Genomic DNA, 21,034 nt, shown 5'->3' with positions numbered 1-21,034 from the left:
AGTACAGTTAACACAGATGCTACAGTAGTTTCAGGTGTACAGTTGTGGTTGCGTACCAGTACTTGCAACTCTCAATCCTACGGCACCTCACACTGTTAATTATTTGCCTCTAACTATATTGCCCAAAGACCATGTCTTCTGTCTCTGCTGTCCTTCAAAATCACCCAGTCCCTTTCCATATTGCTACATAGTCTTCATTGTTAAAGTGTTTAACAGCTACAGAATATTTTACCAAGTAGATAAGTCACCTTTTCCTTAATTATTGGGCAAGCTGTTTTCAGGTTTTAGCTAGGATGGAAAACACCATAGAGAACAAATGCCTAAATTTAGTGCCTTTTTTTTTTTAAGATTTATTTTATTTTAAAGAGAGAGAGTACCTGCATGCAAACAGGGGGAGGGGTAGAGGGAGATGGAAAGGGAGAGAGAGCCTGCAGCAGACTCCCCTCTGAGTGTGGAGCCTGACATAGGTCTCGATCCCAAGACCTGAGCTGAAACCAAGAGTCAGACCCTTAACCGACTGAGCTACCCAGGTGCTCCTACATTTAGGGCTTTTTAAAATTATTTTCCTAGGGCACCTGGGTGGCTCAGTGGGTTAAGCCTCTGCCTTCGGCTCAGGTCCTGATCCCACGGTCCTGGAATCCAGCCCCGCATCGGGCTCTCTGCTCAGCAGGCTCTCTGCTCAGCAGGGAGCCTGCTTCCTCCTCTCTCTCTGCCTGCATCTCTCTGCCTACTTGTGATCTGTCAAAAAATAATAATAATAAAAAATCTTAAAATAATTTTCCTTCTAAAGTCCCTCCTTGGTCTAATAATGATAATTGACAATTATGAAGGACAGACATACCTCAGGGATACTGTGGGTTTGGTTCCAGATAAGTGCAATAAAGTGAATATCATAATAAAGTGACTCAGATGAATTTTTTGGGTTCCCAGTGCATGTAAAAGTTTGGTTCACACCACACTGTAGCTGATGGAATGTGTGATAGCAATATGTCTAAAAACCAACGCACATACTTTAATTAAAAAATACTGCTATGTAATGCTCACCATCATCTGAGCTTTCAGTGAGTTGTCACCAGAGATCACCATGACAAATATCATGATAACAAGAAAGTCCGAAAGACTGTGAGAATCACCAAAATGTGACACAGAGACACAAAGTGAGCAAATGCTGTTGGGAAAACGGCACCAACAGACTTGCTGGACACAGGGTTGCCACGGACCCTCAGTCCATCAAAAACGGAGGATCTGTGAAGTGCAGTAAAGCGAAGCGGCAGTGAGGTCTGCCGGCACGTTGTCAAGGGCTTTACCTAGGGACTAGGGACGATACTGTGGTTTTTCATGTGTATGGGAAGAAGTGGAGGCTCCCAATGGGTAAAGAGGTTGCTTCAGGTCACATAGGCTGTAAGTAGAAGAGGCAGGTTTTAAACCTCGCTGCCAGAATACTCCTCCAGAGCACTTAACCTCTGTGCCACACTGGCTTTCCAGTACCTTCTCTCCTTGGGACTCAATTTAGTCCACCTTCTTCTATTAAACCTGACCTGTGGGTATATTTCTTTTTCTTATGAGCCTCCTTTTATCTAGGTATCACTAGTCCAGAATTGATAACCTCACTCAATTAAATCATACACGATTACTATGATATCAGGAGTTTTTGCATAGAAGACTAATTTAGTCATTCCGTCTCTTCACAATTATGAAGGGCACAGAGTATTTTAAAAGTGAAACCAAAAAAGTTATGGCAAGGGTAGAAGGGGGTCACAAGTGACAATTTTCTGAAACAGTGCCTACTTTCACTGCTTGAAGATGAATTATTAGATGAAAACAACATTCATGTGCTCATGCCTTATGTATTGCCTGATATAACATTTTATCATTTTTAAAAAATTTTATTTGACAGAGAGAGAGAGCATAAGCAGGGGTCGTGGCAGGCAGAGGCAGAGGGAGAAGCAGGCTCCCCACTGAGCAAGGAGCCCAATGCAGAGCTTGACCTGAGCTGACAGCAGATGCTTAACTGACCGAGCCACCATGACATTTTGTCATTCTTAACATACCAGTGTGTCAATTCTTGCTCCTAAGGCAGGGGGCATTTTGATCCTAAACACTTGAAAAACAGATGAGGACTGGTTTCACCCCAAGGTGACTGTACAGAATGATTTTGGGTATCCCCAGAGATATATACCCTTTAGCAGGTGCCATATAGAATCTTTGGTTACAATGCCACCATCCCAGAAAGAATACCGTATTAGCATTATCAGTTATTATAAATTGTCAAGCCATTATGTTAGCTTATTGGAAAGAGGGAAACTCCTTGTGTGTTTCTGCAAAGGAATGAGGGCTCAGTCATTAATCTGCCTTCGGCTCAGGTCATGATCCCAAGGTCCTAGGATTGAGCACCACATCAAGCCCCACATTGGGCTCCCTGCTCAGCAGGAAGCCTGATTCTCCCTCTCCCACTCCCCCTCCTTGTGTTCCCTCTCTCGCTGTGTATCTCTCTGTCAAATAAAGAAATAAAATCTTTTTTAAAAAGAAAAAAATGAATGAGGACAGGACAAAATGTCGAAGGCTTTGGACAAAAGAGGCTTGGGGCGCCTGCGTGGCTCAGTGGGTTAAAGCCTCTGCCTTCGGCTCAGGTCATGATCCCAGGGTTCTGGGATCAAGCCCCGCATCGGGCTCTCTGCTCGGCAGGGAGTCTGCTTCCTCCTCTCTCTCTCTGCCTGCTTCTCTGCCTACTTGTAATTTCTGTCTTTCAAATAAATAAAATCTTTATTAAAAAAAAAAAAAAAAAGAGGCTTGTCCTAGATGGACTTAGGGTCAGAAGACAAGTGTAAGGCCAGGTTCTGTACTTCCCACCCCACCTGATCTGCCTCAGTGTGCCAGTCTGAAAATAGAGTTTGATATCTGTTCTAATTTAGTGTTGGTATGAAACTCAAAATTAGGGAACATGTATGAAATTTTTTTCGCAAGCTACATAGTATTACATAACTGTGAAGAATTATCACTGATTCAGAGCATGGGCTATGCCCCTAAAAGTAAGTTTCTGGAGTCCCACAGTTAGATGGTGCACTGGGCACTGAGGGAACAGGTTAGGAATACTGGGGACCTTGGCAATTAAAAGAGAAGGTGGATAGAGAGGGAAGAAAAAATCCTCTGTATGGAGTTTGGAGGCTCCATATTATCCAAACTTAAATGTTACCTAGACCAACATTGAGGCAAGGTCCTCTCCCAACAAATGGTCCCTTAAGAACCAAAAGCAGGGGCGCCTGGGTGGCTCGGCGGATTGAAGCCTCTGTCTTCAGCTCAGGTCGTGATCCCAGGGTCCTGGGATGGAGCCCTGTATCGGGCTCTCTGCTCAGCAAGGAGCCTGCTTCCCCTCCTTCCCCCCCCGCCCTGCCTGCCTCTCTGCCTACTTGTGATCTGTCAAATAGATAAATAAAATCTTAAAAAAAAAAAAAAAAAGAACCAAAAGCAGGGAGTGCCTGGATGGCTCAGTTGCTTAAGCTGTCCAACTCGATCTCAGCTCAGGTCTTGATCTCAGGATTGTGAGTTCAAGCCATGTGTTGGGCTCTGTGCTGGGCATAGAGCCTACTTAAAAATAATTTTTTTTTAAAAAGAGCCAAAGCAGAGCGGCACATCCCAGGTGCCTTTATATACTGACAGCATAAGAAACAAGGGCTCCTGGGTGGCTCAGTTGGTTGGGCACCTGCCTTGGGCTCAGGTCATGATCCTGGGGTCCTGGGATCAAGCCCTGCATCTGGCTCCCTGCTCAGCGGGGGAGTCTGCTTCTCTCTCTCTCTCTGCTCTTCCCACCACCCCCTGCTGCTCATTCTCTCAAAAATAAATAAAATCTTAAAAAATGAAAATAAGAAAAGAAACTGAATATACTGCATCCTGTAGTCAGTCAAACCTGGCATAACTAAAGACCAGGTAATCTGGTAAATAGCAACCACCAGCATTATCTTTGTACCTCTAGGAACCTGGCTAGACAGGCAGGCGTCAGGTTGGAAGGGTTAGGCCACATGCCTCCAAGTAAAACTTAATAGAAGAATCCAGATTCCAGTGAGTGATATCTCAAAGGTTTTTTTGTTTTGTTTTAAGATTTTATTTATTTAGGGGCGCCTGGGTGGCTCAGTGGGTTAAGCCTCTGCCTTCGGCTCAGGTCATGATCTCAGGGTCCTGGGATCGAGCCCCGCATCGGGCTCTCTGCTCCGCAGGGAGCCTGCATCCCTCCTCTCTCTCTGCCTGCCTCTCTGTCTACTTGTGATCTCTGTCTGTCAATTAAATAAATAAAATTTAATTATTTATTAATTGACGGACAGAGATCACAAGTAGACAGAGAGGCAGGCAGAGAGAGAGGTGGGGAAGCAGGCTCCCTGCTGAGTGGAGAGCCCAATGTGGGGCTCGATCTCAGGACCCTGGGATCCTGACTGGAGCCGAAGGCAGGTGCACCCAGGCACACCTATCTCAAAGGTTTTAAATTTAGTTCCACCTTTTGTTTCACCTTCCCAGTCGCCTGCCTTCACCCCCTGGTCTGGGACCTTTATTCTGCAGAAATAATTGAAGTAGGCTGAATAATTCATGCTAAAAAGAGTAATACCTTCCTTTTTCCTTGTTATTAAAGCAGCAGAAACCACCACAGGAGGCTAAAAAGCAATAATCCTTATTAGCACAGTATTTCTGAGAGCTTTAAAAAGTAACAGACTTCGGGGCACCTGGGTGGCTCAGTGGGTTAAAGCCTCTGCTCAGGTCATGATTCCAGAGTCCTGGGATCGAGCCCCGCATCGGGCTCTCTGCTCAGCAGGGAGCCTACTTCCCCCACCCCCCTCTCTGCCTGCCTCTCTGCCTACTTGTGATCTCTGTCAAATAAATAAATAAAAAATCTTAAAAAAAAAAAAAAGTAATGGACTCTCACCTCCACCGACAGAGTGGTTTTAAGGTAGAACCCTAGAGGGGACAGTCAGCTTCCAGGACAGTATTAATGGTTAAGGACCTTCTATATTAGGATCATTTGAAGAGCTTGTTGAAAGGCAGAATCCTGTGTCCTACATCCCAGAATATTGATTCAGTACAGTGCCAAGTGCAGTCTAGAAATCTGCATTTCAACCAGCTCTCACAGGTGTTTGTACACATTAAATTTGGAGAAGCTACAGCCCCAACAGGTGTCAGTGGGGGTTATGAAGGAAGCTTGGTGGTGGGGGGAGAGCAGGATCAGAGAACACAGCCTCTTAACCTGGCTTGTTTCAGACCCCTCCCCCTGCTGCCTTTCTCATCAGAAAGTTCCTTCATTTTCCCCCTCTACTTTCTTTCTTTCTTTTTTTTTTTTTAAGATTTTATTTGTTTAACACAGAGAAAGAGATCACAAGCAGGCAGAAAGAGAGAAGCAGGCTCCCCACCAAGCAGAGAGGCCAACACGGGGCTTGATCCCAGGACCCCGAGATCATGACCTGAGCCGCAGACAGAGGCTTAACTCACTGAGCCACCCAGGTGCCCCTTCCCCCTCTACTTTCTAATTCCTGTTCCTTGCCACACACTCACACAGATCTACTACAGTCTCCTGAGATTACTACAGAGGCTCTGCCATAAACATTATTCAATTCTAACTCTTTTATCTCACAGATTTCAAATTGAGGTCCAGAGAGAAGAGACACAATGAAGATCACAGTACTGGTTAATCCCTGAAACAATCCTGACCCTTTGGACACTTAATCCAAAGTGTTTTCTACTACTTCAGACTGCCTCTCATCATTCAGCTGACACTAAAAGCTCTTTTCAGATACTGGTAAAGTAGCAGTGTTTTCAAATTACCTTCAAGGCGGCCTCCCTCAACCCAGTCTTCAAGGGGAAGCAAGGTTCTGCATCTTAAAACTTTCTTGGTTTCTTAGGTTCTAAGGCTGTTTATACTGGTTGCTAGGCAACCATCTCTTTAGCATTCCATGGGTCTACTGACAGAATTTGCAGGTTCAATCAGTGGTATCCTCGCTTATTTATTTTATTTACTTTTCTTTTTATTTTTTTAAAATATTTTATTTATTTATTTGACAGACAGAGATCACAAGTAGGCAGAGAGGTAGGCAGAGACACAGAGGAAGGGAAGCAGGCTCCCTGCTGAGCAGAGAGCCTGATGCGGGCTTGATCCCAGAACCCTGGGATCATGACCTGAGCCGGGAGGCCTTAACCCACTGAGCCACCCAGGCGCCCCTTTATTTACTTTTCTAAACAACTTTGGGAAGCTGCACTGTATTTCTTGATTGATGGTACAACAGACTGCTTGGTCATCCTTTGAAAATAAACCTTTTAAGTTTGTGCAGCTCAGTATTTTTCCCCCCTCAAGCGTTCACCCAGCTCTGGCATGCTTCAGGTTAGTAGGCTGATAGAACAAATAGTAAAGTAGAATGGGTCTGTCTTTGGGGTCTTTTCCATTCCCCTTTCATCTCCACTTCCACTTAATCTCCTGCGATCATACAGTTCAATTCCATCTCTCCTGCTCCCCAAATCCTGGCTAGATGATCAGCTGGTTACACTATTTTTACAAGGGGACTCTTCAAATTCCATATCTCTACTAGTAAAATCCCAGGGCTCCAGAATTCTGGTTTTCAGAAGTTCCCTTATGAAAAGAATTTGTCCTGACACTAGGAAAGATTTCTGGGCATGAGGCTCTGTCTGTCCTGTTGACCTGGAGCTGTTAGGTGGTCACCATTTCTTGCTGACTAACTTAAGCACTCACTTTAGTGCCTGGGCTCAAGCTATGCTCAGACCCTGGGACCCTTAAATAAAATCTAAAAAAAAAAAAAAAGAACCTGGGACACTTACAAAAGGGCAAAAAGGCATGGTTTCTGAGATGAAAAGACTGAGAGACTTAAAAATTCAACAGAATTACTGTATGAGCTAGCAATTCTACTACTCATGAGTATATCCCTGAATTAAAAGCAGGGGCTTTTAAACAGGTATTTATAGACCCATGTTAATAGCAGTACATTCACAATGGTCAACGTGGAAAAAACCCAAAATCCATCAGTACATAACAAAAAAATAAAATGTACTGCATACACACAGTAGACTACTGAGCCCTAAAAAGGAGGGAAATTCTGATACATGCTACACATATGGATGGATATGGAAGACGCTAACTGAAATAAGTCAGACACAAAAGGACAAATACTGTATGATTCCACTTATATGAGGTACCTCGAATAGTCAAATTCCTCAAGACAGAAAGTAGGGGGGTGCCTGAGTGGCTTAGTGGGTTAAAGCCTCTGCCTTTGGCTCGGGCATGACCCCAGGGTCCTGGGATCAAGCCCGGCATCAGGCTCTCTGCTCAGCGGGGAGCCTTCTTCCCCCTCTCCCTCTGCCTTCTTCTCTGTCTACTTGTGATCTCTCTCTCTGTAAATAACTAAAATCTTGAAAAAAAAAAAAAAAAGATGGAAAGTAGAATAGTGGTTTCCAGGGGCTGCAGGGGTTTTCAGCTTGGGCGATGAAAGAGTTCTGGAAATGGACAGTGGTGATAGTTGCACAATACTGTGAGTGTACTTAGCTATATGGTTAAAATGGTAAGTTTTATCTTTGTATAATACCACCATTTTTAAAAACCCCACTTAATTATGAAAGTCATGCTATTTCTTTTTCTTTTCTCTCTCTTGTTATTACTTTTTTAGTAAGCTCCATGCCCAGTGTGGAGTCCAAGGTGACCCTAAGATCAAGACCTGAGCTGAGATCAAGAGTCAGAGGCTCAACCAACAGAGCCACCCAGGTGCCCCAGCCATGTTATTCCTGATAAAAATTCTGGATAAAGAAGAAAATTAAAACTACCCCAAATACCCCAAAGCCTAAGAAACAAGTGTGGATAACTGCTGACCAGTCTTTTTTTTTAATGTATTGATACACATTTTTAAAGGTTATATGGATCTCTGCCTGCTTTCAGTGTCATGAAAATTTCCCCATCATATTCTGCTATAACATCTCTAATGGCTACATGTCTTCTGTTATATGATTGCATCACAATTAAATTGATTAGGCCAAATTTATATCGCTAGTTTGTTTCTAACTTTTCCTCTATTAAAACAACAGTATGATAAGCATCCTTATAACCAATATATACATACATTCGTGAGTACTTAGGAGCAATTCCTAAGGTCAAAGAGAATGGACCTTTTAAACATTTTTAACCAGTTTGCTCTGAAAAGGTCATAAATCCATCAACAGTGTATGAGTATCTGTTTTACGAATCTTTAAAAAAGGACATATCATGTGAGAAGAGCTGCATAATGATTCAGAGCACAGAATGGAATCTGACTGCAAAGATATAAATCCCAGTATTTTAGGACACCTGGGTGGCTCAGTTAAGTACCTGCCTTCGGTTCGGGTTGTGATCCCAAGGTCCTGGGATCAAGTCAGCGGGGAGTCTGCTTCTCCCTCTGCCACTCCCCCTACTGTGTGATCTCTCGCAGACAAATAAACAAAGAAGATCTTTAAAAATAAATAAACCCCAGTATTTCCAGTTGTTTGATCTTCAGCAAATCACTTCACCTCTCCCTCCAGGCCTTAATTTTCTCATAAAGCTCTCGGGAGGATTAGAAACTATTATTATTTACTTCCTTTAGTTTCTGTGCACAAAATACACTGAAATATCCCAAAGAACCAGTGCAAAACTAATTAGAGCTTCAGAGAATTGCATGATTAATAACCAGCAGGAGCTGAGAACATTTGAAACTAGGTAAAAAGGCTTGGTTGGGAAGGTCCTTGAGGGGGGTGGTCTTATGGGACCAGTGGCAAACCGTTGTTGTGGGCTTGAGTGGAGTTTACACATTTTGCAGGTTTCTCTAATAAATATGAAAAAAATCATGAATGTAAGATCCCAAACAAGGTGTTAAAAAGGGCCTGAAGTTAAGTTTGGTGAAAAATCCACCACTAGGTGGAACCCATCCACAGCTTATGAAAAAGTGGGGGAAAGGTGAGCCATCCCAGATGAGAGGGAGATCACATTTGCCTAAGTACAGAAGCTATGATCTCATTTGCCTATTTTTATACCTATAAGGAAAAATCCCTGGTCACACAGCTAGTAAAAGTCCAGGCCTCTTAAACGTGGGGATGGTGTGGAAGATAAGCTTATACACAGGTAATACACAAGCAAAACACCATGATGCACACTTTTAACGAAACCTCGTGATAATTAATGAGAGGAAATTACTCAACAAACTGATAAAACGCAATTCCAGTGCTGCAGTCCTCTTAGCTGTTAAGAATTTGGCAACTGGAGGGGCGCCTGGTAGGCTCAGTTAAGCTCCTGACTTGGTATCAGATCCTGATCCCAGGGTGCCAGCTGCCCATGGGGCTCCCTGCTCAGCGTAGAGCCTGCTTCTCCCTCTCTCTCTCCCCTCCCCCCACAACCACTCGTTCTCATGCTCTATCTCAAATAAATAAAATTATTTAAAAAAAAAACACAGGGTGGAAAAATAACAAAAACCCACTCAAAATTAATTAAAAACAAAAAAACTGGCGACTGGAGACTTTCCCAGCTGCCAGAATCCTTTCAGAGCCAGCCCTTGATCGGCAAACACTGCACGGGCCAATGAGCTTCTCAGAAGCGGAACTAGGAAAGTCTTCCTCAATAGTGCAGGTTTTTCAGTACGTAAAGTAAGTTCATGCGTGTCATTTTCGCTCTTGCTTTTACAGGTAAGTCACTGACCTGGTGGGACAAGCTCAATTTGGCGGGCTACTCGGCCCCACGGGGCGCTTAACGTGCAGATGACGCAGCCCGCCGCTAGAGGCTCTTGGAGCAGTTTCTAACTTTCTTCACGGCTCTGTTCCAACGACAGGAGGACCGAAATCCAAAGACAAGATGGGAGCCTCCTCTGGCGCTATTCTGCGAGCTTCCGGACTCGGCCGACGGGGCCTCCTGCCATGGTCTCCAAAGCTGTGGCATGGTGGCCGGGTCTCTGGGGCCCCAGCCCGGAAGACTGCGACCTGGAGCCTGGAGCCCGCGGGCCGCTGCGGCTGGGACGAGCCCGTGCGCATCGCCGTGCGCGGCCTGACCCCGCGACAACCCGTCACGCTGCGCGCGTCCCTGCGCGACGAGAAGGGCGCGCTCTTCCGGGCCCACGCGCGGTACGAAGCCGACGCCGGCGGCCTCCTGGACCTGGCGCGCGCGCCCGCGCTGGGCGGAAGCTTCGTGGGGCTCGAGCCCATGGGGCTGTTCTGGGCCCTGGAGCCCGAGAAGCCTCTTGTGCGGCTCGTGAAGCGGGACGTGCAGACGCCCTTCGCTGTGGAGCTGGAGGTGGTCGACGGCCACGAGCCCGACGCGGGGCGTGTCCTGGGCCGGACGGTGCACGAGCGCGACTTCCTGGGGCCCGGAGTGCGGCGGGAGCCGGTGCGCGCGGGCCGGGTGCGCGCCGCGCTCTTCTTGCCCCCAGGTGAGCGCCCGGGGTCCCCGGCTGTCCTGCCTACCTTTCTCTTGTCTCCTGCAAGTCTACCGACAGTGAGGAGGTAGCTCCCAGCATTGCAGAGGTTTCTGGGGGCCTCCAAGTCGGCCGTGGTGCTGGGGGTGGGTCTGTCTCTCCAAAATTGAGAGGTCAGTTAGAAGACATCAGGGAAAGGGGAAAGACAGTTATAAGTGAAAACGAAAACATTTATAGGTAGTTCCAAGTTTGTTTGTTTGTTTTAAGATTTTGTTTTTCTGAGAGAGAGCACAGAGGGAGATTTGAGAGGGAGAAGCCAACTCCCCGCTGAGCAGAGAGCCAGTTGGGGGGCTCGATCCCAGGGCCCTGAGATCATGATCTGAGGTTAAGGCAGATGCTTAACCGACTGAGCCACCACTTGGTAGTTCCAAATCTTTTTATTTTTAAAAGGATTTTATTTTTTTAAAGATTTTATTTATTTGTCAGAGAGAGAGAGACAGAGAGAGAAAGATCACAAATAGGCAGAGAGGCAGGCGGAGGCAGAGGGAGAAGCAGGCCCCGAGCGGAGCGAGGAGCCCGATATGGGACTCGATCCCAGGATGCTAGGATCATGACCTGAGCCGAAGGCAGCTGCTTAACCAACTGAGCCACCCAGGCGTCCCAAGGATTTTATTTTTAAGTAATCTCTACATTGGGGGCACCTGGAGTCCGCTTCTCCCTCTGCCTCTGTTTTTCTGCTTACTTGTGCTCTGTCAAATAAGTAAATAAAATCTTAAAAAAAAAAAAGTACTCTTTACACTCAAGGTGGCGCTCGAACTCACAACCCAAAGATCAAGCGTCCCATGTTCTGCCAGCTGAGCCGGCCAGGTGGCGCCTTTTTTTTTTTTTTTTTTTTTTTAATAGTTTCTCAGTATAGCAACTTTGCTTCTAACTCTCACAATATATTAAGGTTTAAGAAAATTAAGGTGAAGGGGGCGCCTGGGTGTCTCAGTCTGTAGAGTATGGCTGCCTTTGGCTCAGGTTGTGATCCCAGGCTCTCTACGCAGAGGGGAGTCTCTGCTACACTCTCAGTCTCTGTCTCTCTTAAATAAATAAGTAAAATCTCTTAACAACAACAACAAAACCCAAAAGCAGTTTTATTCATTCAGCAGTTGAAGGATGGATTTCCAGGCTGGGTTTCAAGTCTTTGGAGATGATGAATAAAGTCACTACAAACTCGCATTGCCTAAGTGTTTCTGTGTGAACACAAATTTTCACTTCTCTTGGATGAATACCTAGGAATGAGATTGCTAAATCATATGGTAAGTAAGTGGTTAACTAAAACATTGCTCAGCTGTTTTCGAAGTGGCTGTATCATTCTGCGTTTCCACCAGCAATGTTCTACATGTTCCTTAGCATTTGGCATTGTTAGCTTTGGGTGGGAGGGGCAGTGGGTAACGATTTTCTCTCTTCATTGTCTGCTTGTAAATTATTTTTAATTACAAAAGTAAGGCATGCTTTTTGTAAAAGGTCTGTGGTGCTCTGAGGCTCTGGGTATAGGGGAAATGTGGATTGAGCCTATGCCACTGTCTAGATCCTTGAAGACCAGAGGGCTTCTAGCATTTCTGATCCATCAATAGATAACTTTGACATCACCAAGTAGGCAACACAGGGCTTTTGACACCACTGCAGAGAGTTTGGGGAATAGTTCAGTTTTGTGTTTTGTTTCTTCCAAAGAACCAGGACCCTTTCCTGGGATTGTGGACATTTATGGAGTTGGAAGTGGCCTTCTAGAACATCGAGCTAGTCTGCTGGCTGGCAAGGGGTTTGCTGTGATGGCTCTGGCTTATCATAACTATGAAGACCTTCCCAAAGGCCTGGAGATCCTCCACCTGGAGTACTTTGAAGAAGCTGTCAACTATCTGCTGGATCACCCTCAGGTTGGAACTTCTCTGAGTTTTATGATCTATGTATCGTTGTCTTCATAACTGCTCTTAATTTTCACAGAATGTAACAAATTCACCACAGCCGCTCCTAGGCTCCAACACACGCTACCATTTAGAGTCACTTCTTGCAGACTATTTCTATGCAATTTTATGTTGTTGTATTTCCTGCTAGTAAAGATGTTCTTTACTGGTTTGGAATTTTAAATCCCAGTATTTTACAGTAGGTCACAATAAGCCCAAACATATTTGAGAACCCTGGCTTTGATACAGGAAGTAGAGGGAAAGAGAACTGGAATCACTATCTCCAGAAGGCCCCAGGTTAAATGTTTGTGCATAACAATCCTGCTCTCAGAGAGGCCACAGTGTTAAGTATTTTTTTTTTAAAGCTTTTATTTATTTATTTGACAGACAGAGATCACAAGTAGGCAGAGAGGCAGGCAGAGAGAGAGGAAGGGAAGCAGGCTCCCTGCTGAGCAGAGAGCCTGATTCAGGGCTTGATCCCAGGACCCTGGGATCATGATCTGAGCCGAAGGCAGAGGCTTTAACCCACTGAGCTACCCAGGCGCCCCCACAGTGTTAAGTATTAAAGAAGAACTGGGCAGCCAAAGAACCTGGGTACTAGGAAGTGTTTTGAGGGCTATAGGCTCAGGTATCAGAGTACCAGGAGATAAACCTTGCTTACTTTACAATTCAGAGCTCAGTGGACAGAAAGCTTTGGAACTCTTAGAAAAGGTGATAGTGTGCAATGGCACCAGTATGAGGTGTGGACAAACAAGAGTTAAATTTAAGGTGTTTGTTTTTTTTTTTAAAGACTTTATTTATTTATATGACAGACAGAGATCACAATTAGGTAGAGAGGCAGGCAGAGAGAGGAGGAAGCAGGCTCCCCACTGAGCAGAGAGCCTGATTTGGGGCTTGATCCCAGGACCCTGAGATCATGACCTAAGCCAAAGGCAGAGGCTTAACACACTGAGCCACCCAAGCGCCCCTAAATTTAAGTTTTGATTTCACTAATTGGCAGCTAGCCCCATGACCTTGCGGGCTCTCTTTCCTCCTCTGAAAAGTTGGGATGATAATAATATGTCATTTAATTTCCTAGTACTTCTCCTCTAGGAGGAATAAATGGTTGTGACCAGTCAAGGGTGCTGTTGTAGAAGCCATCAGGAGAAAAAGATTGCTGTTGAGTGGTGAATCGGAGGGCCATTTGTAATAGATGTTGGTAACTATGGCAAGAGCAGTCCTTGCAGGATAGTGCAGACCCAAACTACCCTGAGAGGATGGGGTAGAGAAGGGAAGACTAAAAGAACAACTCAGACAACTGACCCCACCAGGGCAGAGTGGATATGAGGTCAAGGGTTTGTTGTGAAAACCAGAGCATTAAGTATGCCCGTGGGAATGGGCCAGTAGAGTAGAAAGTGATGAAGAAGAAGGGAGATGATGTAATTGTAGGAGCAAGTCCTGGAGAAGGAGAGTGGAGATTTCAAGTGCAGGCAGCAGGGGGGCCTTTGATAAGCACAGAGGTATATGTGCTGCCGAAGCGAGCACAGCACAGAGGTACTTCGAAACCCAAGGGAAGGTAGAGAGCTAGAGCTCTTGTGGAACTAAGTAGATCCCACAGGGTGGAAAGAGGCAGAGTTCCTACTGGAGAGCTTCGTTTTCTCCATCTGTGAACGCGAACAGGGGTAAAGGTTAAGAGGCTTCAGTTTGTGGGAGAGGTGTGCCGTGGATTTGGGGCAAGTGGAAAGCAAACATAAGTGAAATGTGGCGGGATGGAAGGGGAGCATGGAGGCTGAGAAGCCAGAGTATTGAGTATATCCTCCACGTGGTTGCTGAAGTCACCAAGAATGATGATGGAAAAACAGCAGAAAGGAAGATAGAGAGGAAGAGTAAGTGAATACCCCAAGGCTGCAAAACTTGGCAAATGGTAGAGCCCGGATTCAGGCTCAGTTGCTCCTTTGTTCCAATTCCAGGCCCTGCTCATCACAGTGCACTGTTCATGGCCTCATTCTCCTTCCTCCTCTGTCCTCTTCTCAGGTAAAGGGTCCGGGAGTCGGGCTGCTTGGCAGTTCTAAAGGAGGTGACCTCTGCCTCTCCATGGCCTCGTTCCTGAAGGGCATCACCGCCACTGTCTTAATCAATGGCTCCGTGGCCAATGTCGGGGGAGCCTTACACTACAAAGATGAGATCTTGCCCCCTGTGGGCTTAGACCCAAATCGGGTAAGGCTGACCAAAGACGGCTTGGCAGACATTGTGGATGTCCTGAACAGCCCTTTGGAAGGAGCTGACCAGAAGAGTTTCATTCCCGTGGAAAGAGCTGAGAGTGCCTTCCTGTTCCTTGTAGGTCAGGATGACCACAACTGGAAGAGTGAATTCTATGCTAATGAGGCCTCTAAGCGCTTGCAGGCCCATGGTAGGAAGAAGCCCAAGATCATCTGTTACCCTGAGACAGGACACTACATTGAGCCTCCTTACTTCCCCCTGTGCCGGGCTTCCCTACACACCTTGGTGGGTGGTCCTGTCATCTGGGGTGGGGAGCCCAGGGCTCATGCCATGGCTCAGGTGGACGCTTGGAAGCAGCTCCAGACTTTCTTCCACAAACACTTGGAGGGGAAAAGTTATGGGGACTCTCCTGAAAGTATAGCTCACTATTTGAAGGTTAGGAGAGTGAGACCAACATATGCTAGCAGCAACAGTTAAAGATAGTTCACCTGATTTATTATTGTAACACTTCTGGGTTTTTATTCCTTTCTCTTTTTAAGTGACATCACCATTAATAATAGTCTCCATTTGGGACACCTGAATGGCTCAGTCAGTTGAGCGTCTGCCTTCGGCTCAGGTCCTGATCCCAGGGTTCTGGGATCGAGTCCCACATGGGGCTCCTTGCTCAGCGGGGAGCCTGCTTCTCCCCCTGCCTCTGCTGCTCCCACAGCTTGTGCACGCACGCTCTCTCTCACAAAGAAATTTTTTTTAAATCTTAAAAAAGTCTCCATACATACTATGTCAGGAATGAAAAGAGAGCTGTAAGTATAAGCAACTTTGTTAAAGGTTAAATATTGGAGCATTACAAGTGAATATTCCTTCTCCTTTCAGTGTTGACACCACTGTCACTACTGTCAGGGAGCAAGAATTCCTGTCCTGACATAGGTCCTTCTAACTGGACTAAGAATCAAATTGACAAGAGACAGATGAATAGGAGAAAATCAAATCTGATAGCGTATGCACAGGAAATCCACACAGACATGGAAATTCCCAAGACAGGCAAAAACGAGGTATGAACATCATCCTGAACTAAAGAGAAAAGGTTAGAGGTCTAGGACTTTGAAGGGAAGGAATGCAATTCACAGGGCAATAAGAAAAGATGTTTGATAATTAGATGTTTGCCCTGCCATACAGATGGGTCATTCCGATACAGTTTATCTCTGTTAATAACCCTTATGCTGGGAAAGACCCTCAATTGAGATTCTTCCGTGTAGTTAAGGGAAGGGCAAAAGTTTCTCTTGAGCCTGCAGGGTTTCAGTTACCTTCAGCTCAAAATAGTCTAGCCAAAGTGGCCCATCAGTCCCCAGGCTACCAACATCCTCCACAAAATCTTTGTGATGATTTTCATGTGTGTCTTTTCACATATTCTGCTTTAACATTCGTATGTATACCAATAAAAAAATGTGTTTTGTTGCATAAATGTCATTTTATTTTATTGACAGATCACAAGTAGGCAGAGAGGCACGCAGAGAGAGAGAGGAGGAAGCAGGCTCCCTGCTGAGCAGAGAGCCCAATGCGGCGCTCGATCCCAGGACCCTGAGACCATGACCTGAGCCAAAGGCAGTGGCTTTAACCCACTGAGCCACCCAGGTGCCCCATAAATGTCATTTTAAAGATACTGATTTTACAAAACAAATAAGTGGTGGGAAGAGGCAGGTTTTACTTGACACAAATCTGATACCACAGCAACACATGGAAGTGACGGTGGTTTTAGTCCAGGAGGAAGGAGAGCAGTTGGGAAAGGAAATATGCTTCCAGGGCACCAACTCTATGCCACTCACTTAATCCTCACAACTCTGGGAGGCAAATGAGAATATGTGCAAACACAGACCTTGTTCAAGGCTTTTTTTTTTTTTTAGATTTTATTTCTTTACTCGACAGAGAGAGACACAGCGAGAAAGGGAACACAAACAGGCAAACAGGGGGAGTGGGAGAGGGAGATTCAGGCTTTCCTCTGAGCAAGGAGCCTAATACAGGGCTATATCCAAGGACCCCGGGAACATGACCTTAGCGAAGGCAGATGCTTAATGACTGAGCCATCCAGGAGCCCCCTGTTCACAACATTTTAAAGCAAATGTAATATGCTAGAGTCAGTGATTAACACTTGTTTAGCCAAAGAAAGATGACTGTGATAGCAATCTGAAACACTTCTCCCTAACAATGAAAATTCGGATATTAACATATTGGGCATTATACACTAGCAAGGTTGTTTCTCATAATTAAGTAGGAAGGCTTAGAAATCGATGGTTACATCCATGGACCTTAAGATTAAACTTACGGAGCAGAGATGTCTTCAAGGAAATATTTTCAAATAACATTTGGAAATGTATTTACAAAATTATAGAAAAAGAACAGGAAGATTATGAAGATGTAAACATAGCAGCTGGATCTTTTTTCTTAATATAGATTATGACTTAACATTATATTTCCCTTCCTCTTCTGATTTATCTTTGAATTTTCTAAATCGCTACATTACAGAGAATCCTGCCTCAGATTCAGACAGCACCTAAATAAATAAAATGTCATCTTAAGAAAAAGCTCTTAGAGGGGCGCCGGGGTGGCTCAGTGGGTTAAAGCCTCTGCCTTCAGCTCAGGTCATGATCCCAGGGTCCTGGGATCGAGCCCCACATCAGGCTCTCTGCTCAGCAGGGAGCCTGCTTCCTTTTCTCTCTCTCTGCCTGCCTCTCTGCGTACTTGTGATCTCTGTCAAGTAAATAAATAAAATCTTAAAATAAAAATAAAAATATATTTATAAATAAATATAAATTTATAAATATATAGATAAATATATAACATGTTTTATATATAAATATATGAATAATATATTATTTATAAATAAATATAAATTTATAAATTAGAATAGAATAAACATATATTTAAGGAAATATATGTTTATTGTAGAAATTTAGAAAATATGGAAAATTATAAAGAAGTCAAAAGGCAGGAAGCTACATTTAGTTACTCACTACCAAAGTGTACAGTATGGAAAGGGGGACAGGAAGTAACTCCAATGAAGAAGCGTAACAAACACTACCTTAGCCAGGTAAATATCAGGGATAAATTGTGTTAATGCCAGGTAACCCTGGTATGACCGATGTGTTGAAAGTGGCACTTTATCTCTGCAGTCTTCCTCCCAAGAACCCTTAACCCTAGTCTCGTCATGAGAAAAGCTTCAAGCAAGCCAAATTAAGGGGCTTCTGCAAAATCCCTAACCACAATACAACTGTCAAGGTCATGAAAAACAAAAAGTCTGAAAAACTGTCGTAGCCAAGAAGAGCCTAAGGAGACATGACTAACTGCAATATGATATCCTAGATGGGATACTTGAACAGAAAAAGGACAATAGGGGGGAAACTAAGGAAACAGGGCAGAATATGGAGTTTAGTTAATACTAATATATCAGTATTGGCTCATTAGTTGTGACAAATGTGCCATACTAATATAAGATACTGACAAAGGGGGAAAGGGGGTGCTGGGTATACAGAAACTGTAATTTTGCAACTTCTCTGTAAACTGAAAACTTTTAAAATAAAAGGTTTGGGGCGCCTGGGTGGCTCAGACGTTAAGTGTCTGCCTTTGGCTCAGGTCATGATTCCGAGGTCCTAGGATCCGCCCACATGGGGTTCCCCACTCAGTGGGAAGCCTGCTTCTCCCTCTCACACTCCCCCTGCTGGTGTTCCTTCTCTTACTGTCTCTCTCTCTGTGTCAAAAAATTAACTAAAATCTTTTAAAAAGTAAATGAAAGGTTTATCTAAGTATTTAAAAGAGAAAGCATAATTAAAATTTTAGTATACTTCATTTTCTTCAAGTTTTTTTCTATACATGTACATGTGTTCATATTTTATCATTGTGTATACATTTTTATCCTGCTTTTCTCTGACCTAATGTCATACACTGAGCATGACAACAAACCTTCTGAATGTTGACAGTATTTCGTAATCCATAATTACTTAAGTGGTTTTCTATTTTTGGATATCTAGGTTTTAAAAACAAGTTAGCTATAATGATTAGAGTTGTGATGATTATCTTTGTAAATTCATTTCCATGTCGATCTCAGACTGTTTGCTTGGGATGTAGTTTTTTTTTTTTTTCTTAAATATTTTATTTATTTATTTGACAGAGAGAGAGAGATCACAAGTCGTCAGAGTCAGGCAGAGAACGAGGGGGAAGCAGGCTCCCTGCTGAGCAGAGAGCCCAGCGCGGGGCTGGATCCCAGGACCCTGGGCTGAAGGCAGAGGCTTAACCCACTGAGCCACCCAGGCACCCTGGGGTGTAGATTTCCCTGTTAACTCAAGAAAGAGTAAGGCTAGAAATAGAAGTTTCCCTTTACGGATAATAAATAAGTCCTGTAGAGTTTAAAGGAAGATTCTAGTTCAGCAAGTTTATGGTTTTAAGGAAAAACAAGTTGCAAAGTTAATTTATTTCCTAGCATCTCTGGGGAAGCTATTGGTCACTACTTGACTAACATTTTGCTTTTATTTATTTTAATCAATTAATTAACTTGACAGAGGGAGAGAGAGTGCACAATTGTTTTTCTTTTTCTTTCCTTTCTTTTTTTAAAGATTTTTATTTATTTATTTATGAGAAGGAGAGCCCAGCTGGGCAGAGGGGTTGGGGAGGGCAGAGTTAGGGGGAGGGATAGAGGCAGAGGAAAAGCAGACTCCCTGCCCCACTGAGCAGGAAGCCCAATGTGGGGCGCCATTCCAGGTCTCTGAGATATGACCTGAGCCAAAGTAGATGCTTGAGTGATGGAGGCACTCAGGCACCCCATGCCAATTGTTTTCTTAAATCATATACATAATCCATATCTTGTTTGTTTAATCAGTATCTTTTTTTTTTTTTTATTTATTTGACAGAAATCACACTAGGCAGAGAGGCAGGCAGAGAGAGAAGAGGAAGCGGGCTCCCTGCGGAGCAGAGAGCCTGATGTGGGGCTCGATCCCAGGATCCTGGGATCATGACCTGAGCCGAAGGCAAAGGCTTTAACCCACTGAGCCACCCAGGCGCCCCTGTTTAATCAGTATCTTTGACGATCGATGGTACCTTGTAAACCTGACACAGTTGTATGAAGTAGTCTCAGTGGCAAATTCTACAATCCTCAATAAAACTTATTTTTAAATTTCTATAAAGTGAGATTTTTCTCTATGAGAACTGGCCCAAGTCTTAGTTTAGAAATCACAGTTCTTGGGGCGCCTGGGTGGCTCAGTGGGTTAAATCCTCTGTCTTCGGCTCAGGTCATGATCTCAGGGTCCTGGGATCGAGTCCCGCATTGGGCTCTCTGCTCTGCAGGGAGCCTGCTTCCTCTTCTCTCTCTCTCTCTGCCTGCCCCTCTGCCTACTTGTGATCTCTGTCTGTCATATAAATAAATAAAATCTTAAAAAAAAAAAAAAAGAAATCGCAGTTCTTGGTGAGGGGAAGATGGCAGACTAGAAGGACCCTGAGATCACTCTGTCTCACGTTTACAACCATGTATCATTCACATCCAAATGACTAAACCAGAGAGCCATCAAAAGACTGGCAGAACAAACTCCGCAGCCAAATATAGAGAAGAAGCTGTACCCAAAAGTTTAGGGGGGCCAGATATGCAGAGGGAGGCTGCTTGTAGTAGGGAGGGAGCTGGGTGTGCAGAGGGGGTGGAGAAACAGGGCCTTGCACCATTCCCTGTAAGCTTCGGCTTTGAAAAACGGAGGAGCTGAATTCTCTGAGTTTGATTAATGAAGGGGACTTGGAGCCTGGAGTTTTAAAAGTCAGCCGACTCAGCACTTCCACCCAAGACGGCAAGTGATAGCTGGGTTGCTGCCCCTAAAGCACAGCCTGCACAGAGAGGCAACATAAAAACAGCAGAGACTGTACAGTGCCAGAGAGCAAATGAGGGACACGTAGATTCATACTGACTTCGCAGCATGTTGGGGGACCTGGAAAACAAGGAAGCTGTCGGGTACCATTTTCCCCCCCCACCCCCCAGCATAAACACAGGGCCATCTGCGGGAGGCAGGGCTGCACAGAGCTGGTACCTAACCTGCTAGCAGTGTACCACACACTCACCGCTCCAAGCCTACCCCCTTGGCCCTGAACTCGAGACAAATATTAAAACTGCACACCAGTCCCGCTCAGCTGCAGGGGGCACAGCTGCTGCCCTGACCTGTGTCCAGCTGGTGCGGGGCACCCGGCCCTTGCTGCGTGCCGTTCCCAGCTGTGCAAGCTGCCACCAGGCACCCCCGGCCAGCCTCACCCACTGCCCCACTGGGAGCCAGTCTCTTGCTCCTGGCCACGTCCACACCTGGCCCGTAGCGCTTCCGGGCACTTCAGGGGATCTTCCATAGGACTAGTGGCCCAGCACAAATTTTGCCTCCAGCGCTCAAGTTCCCTGGTGGGCACGCACCCTCAGAATTGGCCTGAGTCTCACTAACATTACACAGAGGAAGTGCAGCTCCAAACAGGCAGAGTCGGCGCAGATGACTA

At 45.0% G+C, this 21,034-nt stretch overlaps 2 protein-coding genes across 2 annotated transcripts in view; one reads left to right on the top strand and one right to left on the bottom strand.

Moving 5' to 3' along the window:
- Window positions 1-9,803, bottom strand: part of HEATR4 (HEAT repeat containing 4) — a 47,655-nt gene extending 37,852 nt beyond the window's left edge. The window contains exon 1 of the mRNA XM_046008609.1: window positions 9,680-9,803. The gene's annotated coding sequence lies outside the window, so the exon portion shown is untranslated. The remainder of the gene's footprint in view (window positions 1-9,679) is intronic.
- Window positions 9,584-16,011, top strand: LOC123943990 (acyl-coenzyme A thioesterase 1). Its single transcript, XM_046008612.1, has 4 exons — window positions 9,584-9,666; window positions 9,810-10,403; window positions 12,105-12,307; window positions 14,348-16,011. The coding sequence occupies exons 1-4, from the start codon at window positions 9,636-9,638 to the stop codon at window positions 15,008-15,010; spliced, it is 1,491 nt and encodes a 496-aa protein (XP_045864568.1). The 5' UTR covers window positions 9,584-9,635; the 3' UTR covers window positions 15,011-16,011.
- Window positions 16,012-21,034: the final 5,023 nt, after the last annotated feature.

This window comes from Meles meles, chromosome 6 (genome assembly GCF_922984935.1).
Source record: "Meles meles chromosome 6, mMelMel3.1 paternal haplotype, whole genome shotgun sequence".
NCBI lineage: Eukaryota > Metazoa > Chordata > Mammalia > Carnivora > Mustelidae > Meles > Meles meles.
Note: the sequence above shows the minus strand (reverse complement) of the source record. Positions and strands in the feature narration are given on the sequence as shown.

Coding starts and splice junctions, on each gene's coding strand:
- LOC123943990 (XM_046008612.1), top strand. CDS start 9,636: ATGCGTGTCATTTTCGCTCTTGCTTTTACAG. Junction 9,667..9,809: donor TTTCGCTCTTGCTTTTACAG/GTAAGTCACTGA, acceptor TTCCAACGACAG/GAGGACCGAAATCCAAAGAC. Junction 12,308..14,347: donor ATCTGCTGGATCACCCTCAG/GTTGGAACTTCT, acceptor TCCTCTTCTCAG/GTAAAGGGTCCGGGAGTCGG.